The 11,454-nt window shown below is 31.1% G+C and overlaps 1 protein-coding gene across 1 annotated transcript; it reads right to left on the bottom strand.

Annotated features, from left to right (window-relative positions):
• Positions 1-238: 238 nt before the first annotated feature.
• On the bottom strand, positions 239-3,165 carry LOC116004415 (transcription factor bHLH75). Its single transcript, XM_031244455.1, has 6 exons — positions 2,826-3,165; positions 2,093-2,221; positions 1,582-1,647; positions 1,422-1,490; positions 1,240-1,320; positions 239-548 (listed from the first exon to the last, which is right to left on the bottom strand). Exons 1-6 carry the CDS (start codon positions 3,159-3,161, stop codon positions 453-455), a joined length of 777 nt encoding a protein of 258 aa, XP_031100315.1. The 5' UTR covers positions 3,162-3,165; the 3' UTR covers positions 239-452.
• Positions 3,166-11,454: the final 8,289 nt, after the last annotated feature.

Genomic DNA, 11,454 nt, shown 5'->3' with positions numbered 1-11,454 from the left:
GAATGTACAATTTGGTGTAGAAAGTTATTCTAGAAATTGTCGAAAATGGAAACAAGAAGTAATCTATTTGGCTAGGTTTACAATTAGTGTGAAAGACTACTTTTCACTTGTATTTGTATTAAACCTCCATATCTTAGGAAAAGAGTGGTTGGAGTTCCAAAATCACTATAAAAATACTGTCTCAATTTCTCTCTCAATTTATAGGGATTACAACACTAATAAGGATATAACCAATGTATGCATCACAAAGTTTAAACCGCACATATATAATAATTAAATATATTTAGTCTTCCATCTTTCATATATTTTATCATACATTTGTGTATTTATAAAAAAAGACTCCAAATTACAGAAAAGAGGTTGTTCAAGTTGTTGTAAATATGTAATAGTATATATATATATAGGGAGTGGAGCTCAATTCAAGAAGTAGATAGTAGAAGTACTATATATAATTAAAGAGGCCAAGATGTTTGAAACTGAGGTGGAAATCCTCCATACCCTTCAACCATAGCTTTTCCCATCCCTTGAGCTTCATAAAGATTCGCCCCCTACAACAAACATCAACCACAATCACACTTCAATTCCATCATGATTTAGGGGGAGTAGTTGAATTGGTATATATACAATGTATATGAGGTAGGGTTTTGACCCGATGTAAGTTTGTGATAGTGTCAGCGATCTATAGGTTAAATTTTAAGTGAGATATGTCACGGTTCAAATTTCAAAATTGATTAAAGCAAGACTCTATGAATCTAAAATACAATTCAATTCATTGGTTCCAGTTTTGGAATTCACTATAAAATGTAAATAATCCGATACTTGTATTCTCAACTAATAATATGTGTATACATTGAAACACATAATATAAATTATTATTCTCTGTCTCATTTTATCAGTTCTATATACTATTTATTAGTCAATCCAATTCTTTGTTTTTTGGTTATTTTCTATAACATTTTTTATACTTTTAAATTTAATTTTTTTTAATGTTTAATAGTACTTTTAATGTAGTTCTTAAATATATAAATTAACACTAATTTAAATATTGTCAAAAATGATCAAATTGTAAATAATTTCAGTCAAAATTTGGTTAACAAAAACCAGGCACCAAAAATTGGAAGGGTAGAACATGATTTTGCATTAAAGATGAAAAATACATAGCTAACTTCAATTATTTAGTTTTTTTTTTAATTTTATTTATTTATTTATGCTTTAGGATGGGAAAGAAAGAAGGTGCACCTGTGCCATGTCCATTGCATCCACATCTGATGAGTTGAAATCATAGAATAAGCTTGCTACTGAGAGTTTCATGGAAAGAAACTATAAAATAAGAAATAAATTAGTAACTACTACTAAAAAAACAAAAAGAATTTAAATGAATTGAAAATACAGAAAAAAAAAAAAAGAGCATATATACATACATCAATTTGATTTTGCAATGATCTGATATAGTTGATTATTACATCCAGCATCACAGCCATTCCCATCGTCTGCAACCATTTTAACATTAATTTATGTTTAAATTCTGAACAAAAAAAAAAAAAAAAGAGGACAAAATTAAGAAGGGATTTAATTAATTACCTTATAACATCCTGGGACCAAACCTTGCAAGCATTTGAGCTTTTCATTAATTTTCTCTCTTCGTTGCTAGATCATCAGATCATTAAAAAAAAATGATTCAATGAAAATTCTTAAAGCTGCCATGAAATACTACTTTACCTTCTCCCATACTAGGTTTTAATTTTTGCTTCTCAATCCTCAATTTACACAAACTTTAACCACTTTTTAGTACACATTTCATTAAATTCTAAGGTTTAAAACATGTACTATAGTTTCAAAAATTGAATTTAATGATCTCCATACCTAAAACATTAGAGGTGGGAAGATACCAAGAAGAAAGGAGATCGAATTATAATATTCTGTGTATATTATAGGTTGATCGAGATCCATAGATCAGTAATAAGTTACAATTTTGTTCTAAGTAACAGATCTGATCGAGTCTGAATCAAATATACATAAACACATGGTAATACATATATACCCTCTACATATAGATACAAAGCTTATATATGTAATGAATGAAATAACTTACCCTTTCAGCCAAACTATGACTGTCAGTAGCTTGCCCTCTCTTGGCTCTCACATGAACAACTTCTTTAGGCTTCCCATCATCACCTTCTCCATTATCATTGTTCCTCTTTCTCTTCTTCCTACCACAATTCTATCATCACAATAATATAGTTATTTAATCTTGTTCCCTTATTATATAGGAGAAATATATATATTCAAACATTATTCTAAATATATTGTTTTATATGTTAATTCTAAGCCACTTATTCCTTAGTTTGCCTAAATCCATTCATGATCTATAAGTAAATTCAACTTTATTATGGATTATCATGATATGTTATCATAATCAATTAAAAATATGTACCATGCTACATATATTATTTATTATATAATATATGAAAGATAGATGGATGATAAGACCTAATTTGGCTTAGTGGTGCACTTCATTTAATCTCGATTTGCCTGGATCTTAAGGTGATTGAGATGAAAATCGCTCCTAATTGAAGTGGTTTTGAAGGTAGACAAGGAGGATTGGGCAAAGGCCTGATCGGGCAAGGAACGAGGCAATTTGCAAGTGAAAATGAGTTAGGGAAGCACAAAACGAAAGCATAAGGGCACGAGGCAAGTCAAGGAGCAAAATCAGAGCTTAGGAGAAGGTTGGGAATTCCTAGGGTCACACAGTCACGGGTATCCTCAAACTTCACTCGATCACCACTAAAAACTCAACTTTTAACAGATGATACTTTTTTACTAACCTTGACAGGATAAGCCTGATGAGGGATGTCTAAACCCTCGGATTCTGACAGCGGGTTGACATTTCCGTCGGTGAAGCCATGGCTTGTGGCTCCAGCTTCCATGGAGAAGAAGTGAGGAGATGTATTAGGTGCAGGATGAGGATGATGATCATAACTTGGGATTTGGATTTCATTGTTGAAAGTCATCATGGTGAGCTGAAGAGCACTCTGGTGGTGGTTTTCTTCAAATCCATCATTGGAGAATCTCATGATCCCATGTTGATCGTTGGAGAAATTTAGGTTGTCTGGGAGAGGAGTGTTCAAGTTGAGGAAATCTCCAATATTGAACTCTGCCATGGAAAATAATTATAGGATTATTGTGGATGTTTTTCTTTTATATATATAATAATATATAGTGTGTGAAAATAAATAAATTAATATATATGATGTGATAGGTTATGGGACCTGAAAGAGATTGCACTACAAAGGTCTTGGTTGGTTCCCATAAATGTTTAGGTACTGCTATTTATTATATCAAATTTTATATATTATCGTATGAGACTTTATTTATTTAATTAATTTGCATTAGGGTTGACTAATTCATGCCTTTCATGGAGATGGAATGAATACAAATGCTAATAATGTGTCACAAATCATATCAGATATGGACAACCTCAATTAAATTAGTCAGATTATTAACTTGGTAAAACCAAGGTTACAAGCCCGTATGGGCAGCTCAGTTGTCACAGGGGTAAAGTTTCGGAAGAAAAACTAGGAATCGAGTCTCACCAGCAGCAATGTGGGAGCAGCCTCTATATTTAGTTGAGTTACCATGATTTACATCCTCCTAGATGTTTTGTCGAGCAGGGGCGTGGGAACCCTTGGGATTGGAGATTCAACATTTTGGGAAGAAAAGTTACAATTGGTTAGCTCAGGTCATAAGGCAGCACTTATCCCCTGCATATCCTAAGATAATATGACTGAGGGTTTTCATCCTCACTCAAAATCATATCTAATATAGAACAAATTTGTTATAAAAAAAAATACTTTTGAAAAAATAGCATATCCCATGATATAAAATTGGGTTTGAACTTTGAAGAAGGTACCATACCACGAGTGGCAATAGGGCTTTTGTGGATACAACTCATTGAGAAATTGTTGTTTAAACCTAACATGAAACATCGAATCTTGAATAAATTATTGGGTATGTACTGTATTATGTGTATCAAACAATATATATTCACCTAAGTTTTCCTAACTTTATGTAACTTGCATAATATTATATTTGTTCATAAAAGATATATAAAAAATCATTTTTACGCTATCGATTGATACTGATATATTTTTATATTAGGCACAACTGCACTATTTATGTTACTCCAGTATTTAGATTTTATTGAGTACTATCAATATTTATTCTCATAGTACCCTTTTGAATTGTCGTCCAACAACCCTCATCAACTGTCTGTTCGTGACATGTAATGATACCACTTGTTAGGATCAATAGCTTATCATTGCATTAAAAGTTATAGAGTTAACAACGTTTAACAACGTATGCACAACTTTATTTCCATATACTTATGTAACTGTCACCATATTTTCATAGCAAGATACTAGACTCACCTTCCAAGCCAGCAGCCAACAACACAACATTATTGAGTAAAAACTCAATTACATGAACTCTTAGCCGCCTTAGCTCGACTGTTTGAGCATGTTATTTTTAAACACTTCAAATCTTCAATGATAGTGAGATGTACCTTATAGTACATTACCTAAAGGGACATGGAAAGACATGGAAGATGGGCTGCAAATTCAGAAATTATATATTAAAGAAATGTGGGATTCCACTTAAATTAAGTGTTCAAAATTTATAAATTATCGCATTAGAAGCAATACGGCCAATACCAATAATGGTTAGAACCTCATTAAAAACAATTTTATTGGGATTTATATGTTAATCCTTCATTATATTCAAGTATTATTGCACGTATTGTTAGGCATTGTCTTGATAGGCCAAGCCCAATTAACATTCTGTTATCAAAACGTGACACTAACTTGTAGGAAAATAAATTTTCGTCTATGCTACTCATTAGTTACAACGTAGTATCTGTTCATAACTACTTTTCCAACCTACTGAAGCACAAAGAGTCAACAGTCACCTTCACTGAGTCTCGAACTCACTCCTATCCATATCGTAATTTACATCCTCCTAAATGCAGTGTTGGGTCGGAGTGTTGTGTACCTTGAATTGAAGTTGGGGATATTACAAGCTAATAAACACAAATGGGATGGAATGAATCGTTGTTAGATTGAGGGGTCCACATTCAAATCAAGGAAGTGGGGACCAGCTTGCAGCTTTGATCTCAAAGTTGAGGGTGCATATGGGTTGGCATTAAGTGCTTGGAAATGGAGAGACTATATATTCCCATTCACCAATTTTTTCTCAAAAATTAGACCACCTCGTACTACTGCCTAATGATAACTATATGGGAAGGATAGACATACCTACTCTTTATAAAGTAAAAATAATTGAGGTTTGATGGATACTGAGCCTCAAGATATTCATGCATCATTCTTCTTATGGTCACTATCTAATTAACCAAATTAAAAAATTTCAGCATTTTATTATCCACCCCTCGATTTATCTCCACCAGTCAATTAACTTATGCTAGCTCTCACTTATCACAACTTAGAAGCAAATTAAATAGGATCCATCTTTACCAAGAGTAGTAATTTTGATTGCATGTGTCCGACAGAAGTATGGAGAACCTAATCCAACATCTTACCATCGAAACATGGCATTGACTGCTACGTAAATATATAGAAATAAAGTTGTACATTCACTATTATGGTATCAAAGCAAATCACGAGTTTGGGTTCAAATCACATTATTGAAGACATGTTGTACAATTGAGATGGAAAGAAAGATTGTAACTATACTAATTGTAAAATATTATTTTCACACTGATCTTTGTGCACAAATTTACACATTCACAATCTTATATTTATTGATTACTCATAAATCAACTAATCATGTCATGGATTAATCAAATAAAGCCATGTAATTAATCATATAAAATATATATGTTGATAACTTTATATGCATTTAACATTATCTTTTGTGTATATTCCTATGTAAAAATTAGAGAGTGATTTTTAAGGAAGGAAAGTACCATTTTTTTCCTTAATTCATACTAATCATAAGGGCCCGACGCCCCTCCCCGACAGAGCATCTGGGAAGATGTAAATCATGGTAACATAGCTAAACACATAGGCTAGACTTTTGCTTACTGTGCACAAGGAGCCCTCCTCACTTTGAACTTCACTATTGTGACCAATTGAGCTGCCTATAGGGAAAAAATTATTTCTAGATATAGTGATTGGATGTAAAGTCCTCGTGAAACCAAACTGAGAACTAATTTCCACTATTGGAAGCTTTGAATCCTTTGATACAAATATTCAAATCTACAAAAAGCTTTGTTTTGGTTGTAAGGGGTAAGAGTTTAATTAAATTTGATAAAAGGAGGGGGGTGAAAGTACCCATCAATAATGAAGCAATCCTTTTAGCCCAACACTTCTTTTTTGCTTGCTAAACCACATTGTGCACTCACCACATTTAGCATAAGTCATTTATATAGTTTTCAATGATGGTAAAAATCACAATTACTACTTGAGATTGTATATACAAAAAAATTTAAAAGCAATAGAAGTTTATTAGAAGTAAAGCAAGGCCAATAACAAAGGTTTTACTATGATCTAGCATTAGTAAAGGATTGGAACAACAAAAGATTCCCAATTAGTAGAAGTTGATAAGAAGCATAACTTATAAGGCATAGAATGAAGATTGTCTAGAATCAAAGATCAATTTCAAGAAGTATCAAAATATTCTTTATCAAGCAGCAAACGAGGAATCTATACAACTAATTATGGACGTTGGCACGTTAATCAACGAAGATAATTGCCTAAATAAGTAAACTACATTGGAAAGTGCAAATTAAAAACTAGATTTCAAGGATAAGTTGCACGTAACGAGTGGATAAAAGACAAATTTGAAATCCATTATATATGGGAGTAAAGTTGGAGAAGAACGAAATGAGATACAAGTTATTACAGAGCATTCAAGTTCTTATCAAGTGTATTCTTCAATTCAAAATCTAGTCACTCCAAAGACTCCAAGAACTTCAAACTAATCTAGATATATGTAAGAGTCTTTTTAGTTGGACGAAAATCAACCTTGGGTTGATAAACATTGTACATCTCTACACGATGTTTAATTAGAAAGAGGAAGAGTAGCAAACTCAAGGAGTATTGTGACTTGTGAAAACATTAACAAACTTGGTGTTAACAAATTTAATTTTGGATTACACATTTTTTTTAACAAAGTTCAAAAAGCTCAATACATATTTTTAAAACTCATTTTGATTAATAGTAATGTGTAGTGTCACTTTTGTATTGGATATAACTTTTAAAATCTTTTTTGATTGGTCGATAATAGAGTTTATGTGTAACTTTAAGTAATTGGTTAATAGTAAAGTTTTTAAAGATATGACCGAAGATATACTGAAGATTATAGTAATTGTTGCATTTTAATGAAATGTGGTGGGTGATAGGTGACACGTTAAGTGAAATTCCACACCTACCTAAAGATGATGATAATTAGGGGGATGGATGGAGGGTATGATATTTCCATCTTTTAACAACCCTAGTGGGATGGGTGTTCATACTTCAATTAGTTGCCATTTACTTTCTGCTTTCTATAGCCTTCCATGCTGCTGCAAAAAGGAGAAACTATCTCACATTCCAAATAATATATAATAAGAATTAATGAGCGTTTTGGTCCCTCGACTATACCGTAATTATCAAATTGGTTTTCGACTATCAATTTTGACCAATTAAATTCTCAACTATTGATTTCGTAACCGATTTGGTCATCGATCAATCTAATCGAGGACTAATTTGGTAATTACGGAGAATTAAATCGGTTATGAAATCAATAGTTGAAGATTTAATTGGTCAAATTGATAGTCGATGACCAATTTGATAATTACGACATAGTCGAGGGAACAAAATGGTCAATAATAATAATAATAATAATAAGACAAGTGTCAATTACATAATAAATGACAAACACTTTTAAGTATACAAATACTAAATAGGATAATACTGGAGATTAGGGATGTCAATCAGGTCAACTTGCTCGAGTGGTTAATTTTATCAGTTTCAAGTTAATTGAGCTTGTTTTTTATCAAGTTAAAGTTTTGTTGGTCTAACCCTTAAACCTCATGTCATTGAATTTTTCTATCGAGTTTAATTAAAAATTTTGACATGAAATTTCCAACTTTAACAAGCTATCACATTCACATTAATAAATATAAACTTAAAACATCAATTTAATCAATCCAAATTTTAAATTTCAAAATTTAACTCGAAAACATAATGCAATAGATTTGGAAAAAAAAAATTGATATTAAAATTTTCATTAAATGTGTTTTTATTTAAAATTTTAACAAATAAAAATTTAATTTATTTACATTTATAATATAATATTTATAATGATATTTATTTTTCATTATTTATTTTTATAAACAATAATTTACCTTATAATATATTTATTACAATTTTATTTAAAATTTTCATTAAAAATATTTAAAAAGGAGCTTACATACAATGATACAAGCTTTCCTATATATTTTTCATAATTTATTTTCATAAATAATTGTTTATATATCCAATAAAAATTAAATTGGAATCTTTGATGATTTAAGCACACTCCTAATCTATGACATAAAATTGATAGTCTATGCCTTTGGCATCATCTTCAATTCTTGAAAATAATGATTTCCATATATACATGCTTTTAGCCATAGCATATTCCACAACTATGCTTTGCCGGCCTGCCATATATACATATATATATATCCCACGTTTTATTATCTATAGGCTCCATAACATATAAATATTATATTATTCCAGTCTAACACATTTCTTATTCATACATAGGAGAATCCATGAAAACCTTCAAAGGGTGGCACCAATTTCCAAAAGTTCAATTTTAAGATAATGCTTCTTTTTCCTTTCTTTTTTTTTTTTTTTAATAATTTCTCTCACAATTTATATTTCAATATTACTAATATCAATAGTGATAAAAATAATAAATTAATAATAAAAAAAAATTGTCCACCTCAACTGGTGCATCCCTTTCATCCATTTCATGGATGTCAGTTCAAATATCAATTGTTAATTATAATCAAACACTTATCATTACGTAAAAATTTATAATTAATAGAGATTAACGCAAAATGTTCTTTTTTCTTTTTTCTTTTTAGGATCTCTCTTATCCTTCCGAGTGATAGAAAAAAAAAATATTTATAATATATTTTTTTAATAATTTGTACAATATGTTTTTAATAATTTATACAATTTTAAAGTACATTATCAAACTAGAGACCTCTTACTATCTTACTGATATTACAAATTCGCATGTTAATTCAATCGCGTGAATGTTAGTATGAGATTATACATTTATGGCTTATAATTTTATATAATAAGTTTAATAATAATGTGGAAGATCCGTTACATTGAACCTAACCTAGTATTAAGTGTTAGTGCATTGTCTACAATCACTGCAATAGTATAGTGGGAATTATTGGTCCAAGATTACTATAATCTCTCATATCATATACAGTATGTACTGAATGCATTTTTATGCTCAATATTGATTTCATGTTGGTAAAGTTTTTACTGTAATTATATTAGTAAAGCAAACTGTTTGACAAGTCAACTCAAGCACAAATAAAACCAAATTCAAATACAAATATATGTTTAGATATGTATTCAAATAATTTGAATTCAAAAAAAAAATTATTCAAATATAAGAGTGCATCTAATTGAGAATTTCTCATCAACCTACCTTGTTGCCATCCCAGGAGAAACCTTGCACTAAAAATAAAAATAAAATAAAATTAATTTAAAAAAAAAAAAAAAAAAACCTCCATTTTGGGTAATAATTATAATCCACCATGTATCAGGCGGATGAGTTCTAAACTAGTGATTAAAGGGGAAAAAAATTGTCGGACCAAGAGGTGTCCTGAGCAGGTTCCTATGTTCGCACCGGGTTGATCCAATTAAGGGGCCAACACACAAGAAGGTGTTCAAACTCCCGACCTCTCTTAAGAGACAAGAGTGCACGGTCACCCACGTTAACCAAGCTAGTTAAATATATTATTAAAGACCAGTTAGGGAACTAATGATATGTTCTCAACGACAACTATTATGTAGTGTGATGGCACCTCTGTTACTAAAATGCTACATTGTATAGAATCACGAGTATTTCAAAAAAAAAAANAAAAAAAAAAAAAAAAAAAAAAAAAAAAAAAGATGTTCCCAATCACATGATCAGCTACACAAGAAGTTATGAAACGATATTTAAACTCGAGATGTTCTCCTACCTACCTACTGAACCAGTGTTTTGGAATTGACTCTCCCCTCGAGTTCAAGTGACTGTCATTAATGCTCAATATCTCTTTGTTACTTTAATGTTTATATATATATATATATATATATATAGCTACCTTGGGTTCAAACTTGCACTCACACCCACAAATTTTCAAGTGGGAGGAGAGGCCATGGAGCCTTTGTTTCTTGCCATCAAGACAAAAGGCTTAACCCTAATTATTTCAAAACATAATGCATGCATGCATATGATTATACAATGGATTATCACACGAGTGCTTATGTGTTTTGAAGTGATTAAGGGATTTAAGGCGTTTTAGGATGCCTATACTAGATTGAATTGATAGAATAATATAATTGCAATCTGTCCAGCCAAGTAGTTATTAGTGTTCCATCAACAATTACAAAACCAAGCAATAAAGAAGCAAAGAAAACACATGGCATGGGGAGTGCTATCTAGTGGCTTATTTGCCCTTAATTACCATGTCATCAAAATTGGATTCCCAAGATATTTCCATGTCCGAGTTTAAGGTGGCACCAATTGATTGTGTGACGTGGATGGTTTATGTGGGTGATTATGGGATAATCATGGTGGTGGGATAGCTATGGGATAACCAATGTTGTAAAAATCTCACTTAGACGTCGACTGCCCGCCAAGCATATCACCATAATCGGTAATCTAGGCGGTTGTCGACTAGGCCGTCTAAGTGCCGCCTAGATCGCTTGGGCATTGACTATCTAAACCTCCAGGTGCCGACTAGGTCTCCTAGGCACCAACTAGGCTCCTAGTCAGCTGATTAACTTTTTTTTTAAGGTTATTTCACTTAAAATGACATGCATCATTCTGAGCGAAATAACTCTAAATTGTTCAAATTCTATATGTTTTTTAGACTAATATAAATATTTAATATTAACTATTAAATTATTAAATAGTATATAATTATTAGTCTTAAAAAATTAAAAAAAAATAAATAAATAAAATAAAAAATACACAAGAGTCTGAGGAGCGCCTAGCGATTTTTTAAACCCAATAAGGGACAATCTAACTAACTTGGTTAGGGTTGTCTTCGAGTTAACATTAGTTCATACCTATAACTTAGGTAATAATTTGACCATTTTTACATATCTTAGGGACCAAAAGTGCAATTATATAAACTCTCAATTCTTTTACTTGGCAGCTAGGCCCATGTTGGTCTAA

The sequence above is a fragment of the Ipomoea triloba genome, chromosome 14, assembly GCF_003576645.1.
Source record: "Ipomoea triloba cultivar NCNSP0323 chromosome 14, ASM357664v1".
Classification (NCBI taxonomy): Eukaryota; Viridiplantae; Streptophyta; class Magnoliopsida; order Solanales; family Convolvulaceae; genus Ipomoea; species Ipomoea triloba.
This window is presented reverse-complemented; position numbering and strand designations above follow the sequence as displayed.

Coding starts and splice junctions, on each gene's coding strand:
- LOC116004415 (XM_031244455.1), bottom strand. CDS start 3,161: ATGGCAGAGTTCAATATTGGAGATTTCCTCAACTTGAACACTCCTCTC. Junction 2,222..2,825: donor ATCAGGCTTATCCTGTCAAG/GTTAGTAAAAAA, acceptor TTGTGATGATAG/AATTGTGGTAGGAAGAAGAG. Junction 549..1,239: donor ATGCAATGGACATGGCACAG/GTGCACCTTCTT, acceptor TGTTTGTTGTAG/GGGGCGAATCTTTATGAAGC.